Source organism: Equus quagga, chromosome 5 (assembly GCF_021613505.1).
Source record: "Equus quagga isolate Etosha38 chromosome 5, UCLA_HA_Equagga_1.0, whole genome shotgun sequence".
NCBI lineage: Eukaryota > Metazoa > Chordata > Mammalia > Perissodactyla > Equidae > Equus > Equus quagga.
Window position 1 is genome coordinate 33396360 of NC_060271.1, and position 17348 is coordinate 33413707.

General features: G+C 36.0%; 1 protein-coding gene across 15 annotated transcripts in view; it reads left to right on the forward strand.

Annotated features, from left to right (window-relative positions):
* EIF4G3 (eukaryotic translation initiation factor 4 gamma 3) overlaps window positions 1-17348 on the forward strand; it is a 314955-nt gene that overhangs the window by 180589 nt on the left and 117018 nt on the right. For 11 of the 15 annotated variants that reach the window (XM_046660843.1, XM_046660844.1, XM_046660849.1 and 8 more), the window contains 2 exons: window positions 6289-6397; window positions 12778-13617. In XM_046660843.1, the coding sequence (XP_046516799.1) occupies window positions 6289-6397; window positions 12778-13617 (949 nt within the window). The remainder of the gene's footprint in view (window positions 1-6288; window positions 6398-12777; window positions 13618-17348) is intronic. The other 4 variants (XM_046660845.1, XM_046660846.1, XM_046660852.1 and 1 more) reach the window with 1 other exon arrangement.

Here is a 17348-nt window from a genome sequence, read left to right on the forward strand (position 1 = left end):
CTTAATTTTTTAAATATATGCCTTTCTTCCTCTCCCTACTCCCTTTTGTTCTTTTCTTTTTTGTGTTTTAAGAATTACTCATATAGTGAAGCCCAGTTTTAATGGGAGAGAGTGCTGTGCCACAGGGTGTAGGGGCAGAGAGAAAGTTGGAAATTATTGATTCCTGGCACATCTTAGGAAAGATATAGCCTCTCTTGTCATTTGGGAAAATTGTCAAAGTCAGCAGGTTCTTCAATCTTTTGAAGAGCTTCTTATAAACTTGATACTTGGAAACCTTAAATTCTGACTATTTGTTAATTGGTTCATTTTATAGTTTTAGCAATAATAGTCAACTAACATTAGGTTCTGAAGCTTAGATAATAATATTCATATTAAAAGTATTATGTACATGAAGTAGCTAAGTTCCTGTGTAATGTTTGAAAGGGATACCTATATCATGTAAACAAATCTTAACTTTTACAATATCATTTTGTCATCTCAGTCAAAGGCACTGATGAATTAATACCATTGTCTACCTTGAAGCGTATAGGCATGTAGGTTTTGTTTTAGTGATGTCTGTAATAAAGATAATGGTTGTTGAATTAAGTCACATTGTTCTTCATCTTTAATAAAATAATTTCTCATTAGTAATGTCCTTTGACTTAAAAATAGTTCTTTTCAATAATGTAGAAAGCCTTGTAGACTTTTAACAGTTATCTAAGGTGGAGTGGATTCTCTCAGAGGTTTTAAGTGAGATGGTGAGATGTCATGGTGAACAGAGACCCTTGCTGGCAAGGGGTAAGCTGTTCCATTGTTTAAAATGAATTTGGGGGCCGGCCTGGTGGCGCAGCAGTTAAGTGCGCACGTTCCACTTCTTGGTGGCCCGGGGTTCGCTGGTTCAGACCCCGGGTGCGGACATGGCACCGCTCAGCAAGCCATGCTGTGGTAGGACTCCCACATATAAAATAGAGGAAGATGAGCACGGATGTTAGCTCAGAGCCAGGCTTCCTCAGCAAAAAGAGGAGGACTGGCAGTAGTTAGCTCAGGGCTAATCTTCCTCAAAAAAAAAAAAAAGAATTTGTACACAGACAGCCAGAGGGTCCTTCTTAGAGCTGTAGAGTGGGATTTTTTATTTCATTAGGTCTGTCTCCAACAGTGTTTTGTAAAAATGTCCTGAATTTGTAATAAAACCTAGATTCTTCAGGTTCAGTGCCTGTAGGAATTTCCTAAAGCAAGAGAACAGAATTTGACTTCAGGCCACTTTTGAGATGCCATATCTTCTTTTGGAAGCCAGTAGAACAAGTATGTTTTAAGTTGTTTTGGCATCCCAGTAAAGATCCACTTAGAAGATATTAATAACATTAAATTTTATTTTATTTTAAATGATTCTTCATTTTTACTTGAACTATGTGTTTTCGTAATTCTTCACCAAATTTTCTGAAAGCCTTTGCTGTCATAGGGGTATGATTTTACCCTAGATACTCTCAGTTTGAATCCTAATTATAAGGAAAGTGTCACTTGAGCTTTTTGCACGTGTAGCAGAATTCGTATCCCTTACCATCTCCTCCAGTCAGACACAAGAACAGTGATAGTGCAATTTGTAATCAGCTAGCAACGACGATGTTTATAGTTGTAGGGATCACAAGAAGTGTTGTCAGAGATCACAAGAAACTGTCAGGTTCAGTCATTTATCTCTTAGTGAAAATGTATTTTCAAAATTAAAATGACTTTAATTTTGTGTGTGAAAATTATAAATTTCATTGGAAAAGAGTAGTAAGGGAAAAAATTGTAAGCCTGAATTTTACTACTGAGAATTAACTGTTAACTTCTTCGTGAATATCCTTCTAGACGTTGTTTAGTGCATATATACATATGTATATCCACACATATAATTTAATATATTTGAGTTTATTCGTGCCATTTTATAACTACTATTTTTTTGGTGATCATGCAGAAATGTTCATTTTTGACTATAGGTATTATTGTAGTATTTAATGGCTACCTGGTGTTTTTTTGTTTGGATGTACCTCAGTTTCTTTAAATTCACAGGTTTTCCTATTCTTTCTTGTTTGTCACTAATATTAACAATGTTATGATGAACAACTTTGTGTCCTTATTTTTGTATTATGGTGTTGTTACCTATCCTCCAGAAATGTACCAGTTAATCTCTCACCAGCAGTATAAGAGAGTCCCCCTTTCCTTATATTACTGCTTATTTGATAGATTAAAAAATCGTCTCGTTTAATTTTTATTTATTGATTTGTGGAGTTAAGAATTTTGATGTTCACTGGTTATTTCTTTGTGTCTGAATTACCTATTCCTGTCTTTTGTACACATTTCTCTTGGGGCGATGATTTTTTCTGATTTATAAGCACTCTTCACATGTTAAAGAAAATTTCCTTTGACATATGTAAGATTTCTTTCTAGTTTTCTATCATATACAAGTTTTAAAATTCTTACATTCACAGGTTACTGTATTTTCCTAAATAATTTATGATGTAGGGCTTGTACTTTGAAAGATTTTTACCACCTAAGATAATAAAACTATTCATATATTTTCTTCTAGTTTGATTATTTTACCTTTATTTTCAATTGATATGGAACTTATTTTGATGTATATAATAAGATTTGCATCCAGCTTCTTTTTTTTTTAACCAAATGACTTGTCTCTTGTTTCAGTATTATTTATTGAATAGTTCATCATTGCCTCCTTGTTTTGAGATATTGTTTTAATTATTTACTGAATTATCGTATATACCTGGGTCTGTTTCTGGATTTTTATATTCCATTGATCTGTTTCAATGCCATTTCTGTTCTGTCTTAAATACTGTAGAGAGAATTCCATTCATATTATTACTGGTTTTTGGAGTTTTTCTTGTTGTTTCATTTCCCCCCTCTCCCCCCCCGACCATTGCAACCTTCAAATCATTTTAAGGCCTATCCAGTTCAGCCTGGCAGCTTTTATCTTGAGTGTCTGGGTTTACCTCATTATTCCTGACACCTTGGCAACCTTTCCTTGCCTTCAAAAAAGAGGTTCTCTCTTTTTCAGATGTTTGTTTTATAAGGTTGGTGTTTAAAAAAAAGTTTTCATCAATCTGATTTCCTTTAGCCTGGGCATACCTTCTCTAGTTTGTTACATTGTTCGTTTTTATTATTTTACACTCTTTGGCGTCACACATTTAGGTCACCTTTTGGTTTCTATAAAGGCATTTGAGTTTGTGAACCCCATGTTACTGTGTCTTCAGGTGTTTGATGTACTCCCTCCCTTGTCGTCTTTTTTCCAGCGACTTATACCACAGTCTACCCTAGTTGCTCACATGATACTTAAGCATCCTGTCATATACAAGATTAAAAAAGACGTCAAGGAAGGTGGCCCCTTTCTGGATAGAAACAACGTGGGCTTTGTAAAGAGAAATATATTTTAAATTGTACAGAGGAGTATTTAGGGACGATTCCAGATTTGTTGCCTTTTTTACCTATTGGTAAACATTCTGTTTAAAAAAATGAATTCCTCTGATATTTAGGCCCAAACCTACTATTGTTCCTTGAGGTCAGTACTTCAAATTTAATATATAAATCTTGAACAGAGGAGATTCTCAGGTAGAATGTATAAAGGAAATTCGTTTCTTAGATACTGTCAGGTATCCAATATCCTGTCATACTTTAAACTCCCTTATCACTGTAGTTGAAAAATGAGAAAGGTTTTGTTTTCTACTGCCAATCAAAGCATTGATTTTGAAAAATTTGGGGGGGAGGCAATTTAGCATTGACATAAACTATGAACTGCTGCAACAATGTGAAGTTGCCAGATCAACCCTAAGCTTTTAACTCTGACTTCCTGAGCATCTTTATTGAACTATTTTATATTTTGATACTAATTGCCCTTCCAGAAAGATTTTTATAAATTTTCATTCCCACCCATAGTGAAAGTAACTGAAGCACCATGATTTTGAAATCCCTTAAATATACTCTCAGCAGTGGAGATCATGTACCTATGTTCTCCAGCTCCCCAAAGGCTTCATTTCCTTATAGGGATCAGAATGCATACAGCATTGGAAGTAATGTTTTGAGTCACAATATTCAGTATGTTTCCTGATTTTTCTCACTTACCAATTAGATAAAATAAGCTATAATTATTTGTGCTTTGGAAAGATAAGGAACTCCTTTGTAACAGGCTATTTATAGTTATTTCATTGGGAGAAAAGAGATTAGAGGTTAAGCTAAAATTAGAGATTATCCTAAATGAAAATTAATCAAACAAGATCAAAGTATTAAATTATATTGTATTTTAATATATTATCATTTTCTTGGTAGCATCAGAAGGTTAGAGAATGTTAAAGCTGAAAGGGACTGTAGGATCTTTAGTTTCTTTTCGTTTTACAGCTGAGGAAACAGTACTTTCTTAGCATTTTGTGGCTGTTTAACTATGTACTAGATATTTGGAACTATGATTTAACCGACATGTTATCTCACTCCTTTCTTATAAATGTTTGTACGTAAAATCTTTCTAGGTTTTTGTTGCTTTGAAATTGTCTGTGAATTGTCTCTTTAATATGATTGAACGTATTTTTAGATTGAAAAAACTCTCTGATCTATACAGATTTATAGGTATCAATAGCCTTTTACTGTCTTAAACTTCTAGCAATTACCCATTTCCATTGTTAGTAATTTCCCAGGGAGTTGGAATAGTTAATATTTTCTTCCTTTCAGGTAAATGACACAATTTATAGATCTTTCTTTCCTGGGATATGCAGATGACTGTTGAATAAATGCTAAGTGGCATAGAATCTTTCCTTTGTTCTAGAGCGGTTTTCAACTGTAAAATTGAACTGAGTCCATATTTTCATTTATAGCTATGGAGGCTTCCTAATTTTTAAATTTCAATAATATAATTCTTTTCTAATGTAACTAAAGATTCAGAGTAGAGTAATGATGGCAGTACTATTCATTTATTTGGCCATGAATCAAAGTGAAAACAGTAACTCTTCATTTTTTATATATGACAATATAATTTTAGTAGTCTTCATTTAGAAGTAATTGTGGAATATGAGCACTTTGATGGTGTAATAAATAGGTTAAATAATAGTATTTCTCCCATTCCTCTTATTCTGTACAATCCATATATAGTCAACTGTAAATTGCATGTTGTACATTCTGAAGAGAATCATTAGTTAAATGACATAAGATAAGTGATATGTCTCTAAACTGATATATTTCATTTTATATTCCCATTTTATGGGGGACTTATTGACTTAAAAATATCTTTTATTAACTCTCACTTTTAGGTGGCCCTACCCACCCAAAATTGTACATACCTAATTTCCCCCTCCCCTCCAAAAGTAAAGAAAAGAAAATCAGAATTGTGCGGGGAGCTCTGCTGTGATGGGGCTGATAGAATTCAGTGTAGAAGATTATAGCTATCAAAAAATTGACCTTACATCTCCGAGGAGAGACACTGCTTTGTTTTGTGTAGCCCTCAAATCCAGAACAATTACCTGGGTGGACTGTGATCTAGAATGAGTATTCTTGTCCTTTTTTGTGTAATTTTTGTTCCCTTTACATTAAACAGTTGCTGAAATCGCTTCAACCTACTCTGCTGAGTTTTGATGGACATTGGTGATTCCAAAATTCTGGCTGAGTGAAAATGAGTTTCCTCTTAGCTCTGAAAGGCCAGATATTTTACTTAGATTTCTGACTCTGAAAAGATGTCATCCTTGACTCAGAACCTAAAGACATTTTAAGGTGAAAGTGCCTTTAGAGACTTTCCAAGTTGCATTTCACCCATGTGATTATGTGTACAAATTCTAGAATCACCCTTCAGTATTGTTTTCTTGAATCAGTAACTGGTTTTAAAACCCATCATGTTTTGTTTGTCCTGCTTTTGGCAGATGAACTACTTTGCTAGGTAGTTTATAAGTGAAGTTGACCAAATCCTTTTGGTCTTTGGGAGAATGTTAAATTCCCTCTCAGGTATGACATCTATTGTTAGGTGGGAAGTCTGTTTGTCCTTGGAAGGAACATAGAGAATGTTTTGTGCTAATGATTGTTGTGCTGTTGTCTCTTGCTGTGGTTAATAGTAATCATCTCTTTTCCTTCCCTTTCCCTGCTGCCTCTTTCCTTTCCTTTCCTGTCTTCTTGTGTACTTTTTGGATTTATTAAACTGGCCTATATATTTTTTCCTTGCTTTCCCTTTTTTTTAATTTTGTGATCTCCTGCCCCACTCTGTCTTCCCCACTTGCTTGGGTTCCATGTTGCTAGTTTTTATGTTCGCACGCTCATTATCACCCTTTTTTGTACTTCAAATCCCAGCAGCTGCCCAGCCAGGTCCCCGAGCACAGCCCTGTCGTTTATGGGACTGTGGAGAGCGCTCATCTTGCTGCCAGCACCCCTGTCACTGCAGCTAGCGACCAGAAGCAAGGTTTGTGTATGACTGTTTTCCTCCCTCTTTAGTGTCTTTTTAAATTAATTACCTTGTCCTTAGTGTTTAAGAGTAAAATATCTGAGGATTCTTTAGATACCCGCTTTTAAACAAAGGTTTGAGATGGGAAATCGGTGTTCTGCCTCTAGGAAAATAAAAAAGGGTGATTAGTAAAAGGTTTTTGTACATTTTATTAGTGTCTCATTGTCAACATATATTTATAGGTAAAAACTTAGCTTCCTTAAACAGTTTTTGCAACAAGGTTGGGTGAATAAATCAAAGTATATATTGTTTTGCAAGAGCACCACAGTTTTATTTATATATTCAACATGCTCCTGTGTACCTTGCTATTTTTAAAAACAAAAAATGTTTCTTCTTACAAGTTTGGCTTCTGTTGCCTCAGGTGGAGAGAGTACTGAGTTCTTGGTAAGTCAGTATGCTGTGTATCTTTGATTTCTTCGCTTACAGAACGGAATAAAGAAGACCTGCGCCACAGGGTTGTTGTAGGGACATGCCTAGCCTATAAAAAGGGCTTAGTAAATTATAGCCATTATTATTGATGCAGGAATCTTACTAAGGTCTCTACTCCTATTGACCGTGAACATAAAGTGCCAAATGTTTGTTGAAATAAATACACGTTGCCTTTTGGATTATGTATAGAAAACTTTAAGGGAAATCTCATGCCAGAAAGTAGGATATCACAGGCTCTCTCTCTTTTCTGCCTAGTTGGATGTAGGTTTACCTTAGCTAAAGTTGGGAGACAGTTCTCACCAGGCACAGGAGGAAGCAAATGACTTTGAGCATGCTTTTATAATGTTTCTGACTTCATTCTAAGAATAAATGGAAATTGTGTGTGTTTTCTATTTTCTTGAATCATTCATTCCTTTAAACTCCTTAATGTTCTATAGCTGGTTGTTAGTAAATTTACTTTCTAAAAATTATTCTTTAAAGAGAGTTTGGGAATTGGTGCATAAAATGGAGATATTTAATATTGTTGGTTTTTTACTAGATGCAACTTAATCACACTTACAGACTTCTGATGTATGATTTCAATGTTTTTTTACAGAATGCCAGGATAATATGGTGGTTTTCCCCCTTGAGTATTGAGGAGCCTAGGAAACTTGAACAGAGACAAGTCCTATATTGTATTTGTTTTATAAAATAGTTTTGGGCCAAAAGATAGGTAACAAACCCTAACCTGGCATGCTTATAAAACTTGCGCTGTCAGACACCTATTTCAGCTTTGTTTACGGTTAGAGAATCATGCACGCTTAACAGTAAATTTTTTAGTATTAAAGTCATTCACCTTGTAGGAGTGCAGTTTGTAGGCATTGTGGAAGACCACTTCCTACCTCCAACGAGAAAGCAGTTTGTTTTTGTTTTTGGTGGGGTTTTTTGTGTGTGTGCGTTTGTGGGTTTTTTTTTTTTCTTTTTTTTGAGGAAGATTAGCCCTGAGCTAACATCTGCTGCCAATCCTCCTCTTTTCGCTGAGGAAGACTGGCCCTGAGCTAACATCCATGCCCGTCTTCCTCTACTTTATACGTGGGATGCCTACCACAGCATGGCATGCCAGGTGGTGCCATGTCCACACCTGGGATCTGCACCAGGGTACCCTGGGCCGCCAAAGCAGAACATGTGAACTTAACTGCTGCACCACTGGGCCGGCCCCGAGAAAGCAGTTTTGAGTAAAAATTAAGAATATTTTCAATCTGAGTGCAAAATTATTTTCAAGGTATTCCATTTAAAACTTTATGTCATTACTTTTGCACAGTTGTAATCCTTTTACTAATTAGAATTATGCTAAGCGTATTGAATACTTATCATTCAGAGAGGCCTTAAATTATATCCTCTATGCAGACTTTGTAGCTGGACCACAATGTAAAGAAGTCATAATATACCTTGTTGATGATAACTCTGACCTGATAAGATTTTTAGATTATGAGACCTCTGCGTTGTGTTATATTTAGGCCTTGATTTCCAGAATTCTTGGCTTCTTCTCAGTCTTTTACACCTAGTGGAAATTTGAATTATAAAATCAACATTTCAAATTTGATATACGACATAGATATGAGTAAAATGGAAAATGTTTCAGGTTACCTTGATGAAAAGAAAGACTTGCATTTTAAGTGTATTTTATAGAGCTTATAAGTAACTCTTTGGGACTACTGCTGTTTTCCTCATAGTACCAACTATTCTCCAGAAAACTCAGTAAGGTAATTTTCTATTTCTAATTCTACCCATAGCTTGCCAGTAAATATATAAAATAGTTTTCAGGGTAGTATTTTTTTAACCACATGTATATAAATTCAAATAATTTTAGAAAGGTCTCACCATTTTTCAGAGTTTTTTTAAAAGAAATTTTAAAATTTTCTTCATAACTATAGATTCCTTTTGAAATTAAAGTAGGATGTTAAAATGCACTATTTTCAAAGATTGCTCTGCTACTCCCAGAATCAATAGATTCTGCATTCTGCACTCAGATTGGTTTTTCTCTTTCAATGGGAGGATCATTTCTGAGGATTTGCACTAGGTAACAGAATCCTATGTTAGCCCCAAAGTCTCCCACCAGCTTGATTCACCTAAATACTTCTTTTTCCATAAGCCTTTTTCTCTGAATTAGAAGAATATGGTATTTGAAATCATTTTCGGGTTCCAGCATTGCTAATTATATGACCTTTGACCTAGGATCTCTAAAATCTCTAGTTTCCCCATCTGTAGAATATGAACATAATAGTTTCTACCCCAGTGATGGTTGTAAGTATTAAAGGACCTATGTATGCATAGTATTTCACCCAGTTCCTGGCACATAATAAGTGCTTAATAAATGTTAACTGCCATTATTAAGCTTCTGGTTTTCTCAGAATTTTTGATGTGAACAGCTGGAATGGTTACATGAAGACCAAGTTTCTAGACAAATATTCCATTTCCCATTTGTTTGGTACTTTATAAAGAGACAGAGAAGACCTCCACTTTGTTTATAGAGAGAAAGATGGTTGAATGAATTGAAATCTTTGGTGTTGATGATGTGTAGACACAGCTTAAATGGTTATTGTTTGATGTTCTTTGAGAAAGTTCGTTCAGCCCAGTGTACTGAAGATACGGTATGGATAATTCAAATAAGTTATTTGTGCCCTGGTCTTCAGGCCTTTTGAAAGCACTTGGTGTAGAATAGCTATTCTGTTGTAATTCAACCATTTATAGCAGTGTAGCTCCGCTGGGGCTCTCTTGGCATTTAGGACAGGACTGTTCTCTGTCAAATGAGACTATCCTTCAGATTTCAGGATGCTTAATCTCTGCCCATTAAGCACCTTCTGAGTCACATGAGGCTCAAGGCAACAGAAAGCCACCCATCTAGCTGGTAGATGCCACCACCATATGAGAAAAGGGAACAGTTTTTTTCCTTCTTCTTTACAATGTGATACTTATTAGAGAAACCATAGATAAAGCAGAAAGAAAAAACTATCTCATTTCATTATCCAGAGCCATTGTTAATAAACTGTGTGTAATTCCAGACTTTCCCATGTGCATATCTTAGTATTTTTTCAAGTTACGAAATTAGGTTTATGCTCTACATACAGTGTTTTGCCCTGCTTTTTGTCTTTTTTGGGGTTTTTTTTTTTTTTTTTGAGGAAGATCAGCCCTGAACTACCATCTGCCACCAATCTTCCTCTTTTTGCTGAGGAAGACTGGCCCTGAGTTAACATTCGTGCCCATCTTCTTCTGCTTTATATGTGAGATGCCTACCACAGCATGGCTTGCTGAGTGGTGCCATGTCCGCACCTGGGATCTGAACTGGCGAACCATGAGCCGCCGCAGTGGAACGTGCGAACTTAACTGCTGCGCCACCAGGCCAGCCCCGTGCCCTGCTTTTTAAAAAACATATCTTTTATTATAAATAGCTTTCCAAATCATTAAATACTCTTTTAAAAGCCTATTTTAAATGATTGCATAATATACCATTAGATGCCCAGGCCACCATTTCTTTAACAAGTCCCCCATTGTTAGACATTTAGTCTATTTCCCTTTTTCTTTTCTATTATAGTGTTGCCTTATATATTCCAGACCTCTGTCTTTGCTCACTCTTGCATGATTATTCCCTTAGAAAAAATTCTTAAAGATGGAATTTCCACAAATTCCTAAAGATAGCCAAATGGTATATTTAATGCAATATATTAGGTTTCAAACTATATCATGTCTCTGCAAAGTATACTCTTAATAGTGAAAGTTCTTAGATAAAAATCAATGTTCTTTATTCAGATCTACTCTATTATACTTTCCAGCTTCCTGTATTAAAGCTTTAATGAATGAATTTAAGGACTTTTATTTCAGAATGAAGGGCTCTGAAAATAATTAACTTTTTTTGTTTCTGATTTTCTTCATTAATGTTTGATTTTTCTCAAGAGTATATTATTTCAGTCTTAGGTCTGCTTTTGTTTGATTTTTTTAATATCAGAAATTTTATTTCCCCAAATTAATAATTGAATCAACATACTCATTAGACTGTTAATGTGAGAATTATCATTTTCTCTTGTTTAATTTACTACATCTAGGTTCCATTCACTGGTCATAAAGGGTGGTATTCTGATGTGCTTTCACGGTAGTATCATGTAATCTGGGTGACCCATGTAGCAGTTACTCCAGTGACTTGGAAATTATTTTCATTTGATATTTATTTTAATAAATACATATTTATTATATATGTCTCTCATTATAATACATACAATAGACTTTTCTGTGAAATATTTGTGTCTCTTGTCCTGGCAATTTCGTCTGAGGGATTTGGCAGTGAGAGCCTCTATTGATCTTATTTCTTCACTACAGTAAATAGACAGAGTTCAGTTTACGAAGTCCTGGCCTCTATCCCCATATTAAAGTGAATTTTAAGGCCAGTAAAAGTAGTTACAGTGAATGAATTAGCCTTTAACAGCTTAATGCTAATATTTACCATCTATTTATCTGATTTACAGATCATATTTTCTTTGACAGACTTAACTGCAATTTATTGTAAATACTCATTTTCACTGATTCATAAAGATTTCTGGCAGAGAAAGTAAAGTCCCTTTCTGTTTAGATTGTCTTTTAGTAGTGCTTAAAATTGTTGTTTACATCTGATAAACAAACTCACGAGTATCTGTTTTTCCAATGGAGCCTGTTTTTCGTGCTCAGGAAGCACAAGTCTGGCAACCAGTGTAAGTCTCCTGTGCTTCATCCTCCCAGGGACGAGTCACGTATCAGTTTACCTGGAATTCTAAAATAGGGAAATTTTCATGAATTAGAGTTCCTTGTACTTTTAAGGTACCTTTATTATGATTATCAATTTATCTCTCACTCTTGCTTTCATTCTTTTTTTTGTCTATACAGACACACATTTACATTCTCGGATATTTCAGAAATATATGTTATGTTCTTATTTTCTTGGACTTGATTTTCTGAATATAAAGAATATTTTTTACAATTGAAGATACAAGATAAATTTCCTTTTTTTTTTTCTTCCCTTTTTCTCCCCAAAGCCCCCCTGGTACATAGTTGTGTCTTCTTTGTTGTGGGTCCTTCTAGTTGTGGCATGTGGGACACTGCCTCAGCGTGGTTTGATGAGCCGTCCCATGTCGGCACCCAGGATTCAAACCAACGAAACACTGGGCCGCCTGCAGTGGAGCGCGCGAACTTAACCACTCGGCCACGGGGCCAGCCCCAAATTTCCATTTTTATACCTTCATATTACTTCTGGTTATATAGCTCTTTTGAAAAATGAAAGTTAAGTTAATTTCTAAATGAATTTTTATCTTTAAGAACTTGATTTCGCTAATAGTAAATTTCATTGATAATAAATGACACCATGATACTTTCTCTTAAAACATAGCTTTTTATACAAATAAAAATTCTTTATAAAAATTCCCTCAAATGCAGAAATATAGAGAATAAAAAGTATCAGTTTATAATAATTTAATCTCAAGTTATTTGCCCTTGAACTGTCCTGCCACTATGGTGTATTTTTGGTAGAAAAATTTTCTACAGGGAACAAGATACAGTAGAGATGAATGAAGGTCTCTCTACCTTAAAGAAAAGCCCCACTGTCATCTCAAGAATGGTTTAACTTTAGGTGTGATGAACTTTTTCTGTTGTATTCTTGACATAATCATTTAATGAGTTGATTCCTTCTCTTACTCCAAAATAAACTTTATATGTATTGGAGATCAAGTATAGTGGGTGTAATTAGAAAAGACAATATGATCATGCTTTTCAAGTGGCAGAATAATATTTTGGTCTCTCTTCTGCTGCCCATCATTTATGGTAAGAGATAAAAGAATTAGCTTAAAATATACAATATAATCTCTGATGCAAGAATTACTCTTAAAACTCTTTTATTTTTTTTTTCCTAGAAGAGAAGCCAAAACCAGATCCAGTGTTAAAGTCTCCTTCCCCAGTGCTTAGGCTAGTTCTTAGTGGAGAGAAGAAAGAACAAGCAGGCCAGACATCTGAAACTACTGCAGTGGAATCCATACCAGAGCTTCCTCTGCCTCCATCACCTACCACTGTTTCTCCACTTGCTCGAAGTACAATTGCTTCCCCAACCTCTGCTGCTCTTAGTAGCCAGCCAATACTCACCACTGCTATAGATGATAGATGTGAACTCTCTTCCTCAAAAGAAGACACAATTCCTGTACCCAGCCCCGCATCTTGCACAGAAACATCAGATCCTTCACCAACAGACATAATTGATGATGATATATGCAAGAAATCTTGTAGTGTAGCACCTAATGATAGTCCACTGATTGTTAGTACTAACCTAATTAATGAAATGAATGGAGTTAGTGAGAAACTACCAGCCACGGAGAGCATTGTGGAAATAGTAAAACAGGAGGTATTACCATTGACTCTTGAACTGGAGATTCTGCAAAGTCCCCCAGAAGAAATGAAAGTGGAGTGTGTCCCAGCTCCCATCACCCGTTCCACAGTTCCTTCCTTTTCTCCATCTCCTCCAACTCCTCCAGTTTCTCCTCCTCTCACGGCAGTCATTATTGCTGCTGCCACCACTAATGTTAATACTGCTAGTGCTCCCACCGCAGTCCAGAGAGTCTTAGAAGAGGACGAGAACATAAGAACTTGCCTTAGTGAAGATGCACCAGAGATTCAGAATAAAATAGAGATAGAAGCAGATGAACAAACGGAAGAGATTGTGGATTCTCAAAACTTAAGTTCAAGAAAGAGCCCTGTCCCAGGTAAGCTGCTCTGCCATTAATTATCTTATGCTTGCTGAACATGAAAAAGAAGCAGTATTTGAGTTATTTTTTAGTTGACTACCTTCCTTGACTTCTTGAAACATCAAATGAATGCTGAAATTCCCAGTCTGATTTCTTCAATGGTGTGTTTTAGTGCAGCCTGCAAAAGAGTTACTCCATTGTCTAAAAATGCAAATGAAATTTCACATATGCAAAATGCCTCCAAGGTATATGTCAGTGTACATGTGTCTTTTGTTTTTATTTTTTTTTTTGCCTCGTTCATATGAATCTGTTCCTCGGTGATTAATTTTGTTGCTTTGGGGCTGGAAACCAGTTAAACCTAGCATGGTCAATGGTCCTTGATCCTATCTTCGCAGAATTTGAAAACCCAGTCAATCCTAAACTTAAAGGAACTCCTCTGTACCAGACCTCTTCTTTAATCTTGGATTTAGGAAAGTAGCAATGAGAATGTCAAAGGTTTATAACTAGTTCTGAAAAATGAAAGTGCACTTTCTGATTAACTCACAGATAAGTTTAATGCTCTTCCACTTTATTTTTTAAATTTTCGTTTTTCCTGTAATATTAATTTTATCATTAGTATTATCAAAGTATTCTTCCCAATTCAAAATTATTTCTTCTTAATGTAGCATCACCTAGGATCTTAGAAACTAACCATTGAGTTTTTATAATTTTTTCAAAAGTTATGTAAGGCCTATCAACTATTCTAGAGTCTACAACCCATAAAAATGTGACTTTTAACAAGTCGGCATGGCCCATCTCCTACAACATTGCCCTACGCAATATAATTTGCTCTCAGTGTACCTGTTAGGTTGAATTACGCCATTTGACAAATGACTCCTCCCCCAGAAGTTGATCTAAATATGCACTGGGGAGGCTTTAGTCACCATCTCCAATATTTACTATCTAATTTGAGCTGTCTGATAGGGAAGCTTGACAAATCAAATACCTGATTCCTACTTTAAGATATGACTTTCCCATTCAACTCAATTCTTGGGACAGTTTCCTCTTGCACGTCCATGGAAAGTGTCTGGTTCCTTGGGTCGGTAGAATATCCAGTTCAACATGGTGAGCCAGAGCAGAAAAGCAAACAATGCACGGCAGTTGGGACAGAGAGAAATTTATCATACATGTTTGTAAATCACCTGTTTCCTCAACAGACTGGCCTCCGTCGGCATTAGTATTCATAGTGCCGTTAATTTTAGGAACCTTCTTCCTTGGTGGGATGATGACCTGGGGCTTTTTAGTTTTTTTTTTTTTTTTTATTAATGTTATGATAGATTACAACCTTGTGAGATTTCAGTTGTACATTTTTGTTAGTCATGTTGTGGGTATACCACTTCCCCCTTTGTGCCCTCCCCCCACCCCCCCTTTTCCCTGGTAACCACCGATCTGATCTCCTTATCAATATACTAACTTCCACCTATGAGTGGAGTCATATAGAGTTCGTCTTTCTCTGATTGGCTTATTTCGCTTAACATAATACCCTCGAGGTCCATCCACGTTGTTGTGAATGGGCAAATTTTGTCTTTTTTTATGGCTGAGTAGTATTCCATTGTGTATATATACCACATCTTCTTTGTCCATTCATCAGTTTCTGGGCATGTAGGCTGGTTCCACGTCTTGGCTATTGTAAATAATGCTGCGATGAACATAGGGGTGCAACGGACTCTTGAGAATTCTGATATCAGGTTCTTAGGATAGATACCCAGTCATGGGATGGCTGGGTCATAGGGTATCTCTCGCTGGCTTATTTCACTTAACATAATTCTCTCAAGGTCCATCCATGTTATTGCAAATGGAATGATTTTGTTCTGTTTTGCAGCTGACTAGTATTCCATTGTATATATGTACCACATGTTCTTTATCCATTTGTCTGTTGATGGGCACTTAGGTTGCTTCCACGTCTTGGCTATTGTAAACAGTGCTGCAATAAACATTGGGGCGCACAGGACTTTTGGGATTGCTGACTTCAGGCTCTTTGGATAAATACCCAGTAGTGGGATGGCTGGATCGTATGGTAGTTCTATTTTTAGTTTTTTGAGGAATCTCCATACTGTTTTCCATAGTGGCTGCACCAGTTTGCATTCCCACCAGCAGTGTATGAGGGTTCCTTTTTCTCCGCAACCTCTCCAATGTTTGTTGCTATTAGTTTAGATATTTCTTTCATTCTAACGGGTGTAAGGTGATATCTTAGTGTAGTTTTGATTTGCATTTCTCTGATGATCAGCGATGAGGAGCATCTTTTCATGTGCCTATTGGCCATCCGTATATCTTCTTTGGAGAAATGTCTGTTCATGTCTCCAGCCCATTTTTTTGATTGGGTTGTTTGATGTTTTGTGGTTGAGTTGCGAGAGTTCTTTATATATTAAGGATATTAAGCTTTTGTCAGATATATGACTTGCAAATATTTTTTCCCAGTTAGTGGGTTGTTTTTTTGTTTCAATCCTGTTTTCATTTGCCTTGAAGAAGCTCTTTAATCTGATGAAGTCCCATTTGTTTATTCTTTCTATTGTTTCCCTTCTCTGAGAAGGCATGGTGTCTGAAAAGATCCTTTTAATGCTGATGTCAAAGAGTATACTGACTACGTTTTCTTCCGGAAACCTTATGGTTTCAGGTCTCACCTTTAGGTCTTTAATCCATTTTGAGTTTATTTTGGTGAATGGTGAAAAAGAATGGTCGATTTTCATTCTTTTACATGTGGCTTTCCAGTTTTCCCAGCACCATTTGTTGAAAAGACTTTCTTCTCTCCATTGTATGCCCTCAGCTCCTTTGTCAAAGATAAGCTGTCCATAGATGTGTGGTTTTATTTCTGGGCCTTCAATTCTGTTCCATTGATCTGTGCACCTGTTTTCCTACCAGTACCATGCTGTTTTAATTACTGTAGCTTTGTAGTATGTTTTGAAGTCAGGGATTGTGATGCCTCCCGTTTTGTTCTTTTTTCTCAGGATTGCTTTAGAAATTCGGGGTCTTTTGTTGCCCCATATGAATTTGAGGATTCTTTGTTCTAATTCTGTAAAGAATGTCTTTGGGATTCTGATTGGGATGGCGTTGAATCTGTAGACTGCTTTAGGTAGAACGGACATTTTAACTATGTTTATTCTTCCAATCCATGTACATGGAATGTCTTTCCATCTCCTTATGTCGTCATCCAATTCTCTCAGAAAGGCCTTGTAATTTTCATCGTATAGGTCCTTCATTTCCTTAGTTAAATTTACCCCAAGGTATTTTATTCTTTTTGTTGCAATTGTGAATTGTATTGTATTCTTGAGTTCTTTTTCTGTTGGTTCATTACTGGAGTATAGAAATGCTACTGATTTATGCAAATTGATTTTATACCCTGCAACTTTGCTGTAGTTGTTGATTACTTCCAAGAGTTTTCCAATGGAGTCTTTGGGGTTTTCTATATATAAGATCATGTCGTCTGCAAACAGCCAGAGTTTCACTTCTTCCCTCCCTATTTGGATTCCTTTTATTCCTTTTTCTTGCCTGATCGCTCTGGCCAGGACCTCCAGTACTATGTTAAATAAGAGTGGTGATAGAGGGCATCCTTGTCTCGTTCCTGTTTTCAGGGGGATGGGGTTCAGTTTTTGCCCATTCAGTATGATGTTGGCTGTGGGTTTGTCATATATGGCCTTTATTATGTTGAGGTAGTTTCCTTCTATGCCCATTTTGTTGAGAGTTTTTATCATAAATGGCTGTTGGATCTTGTC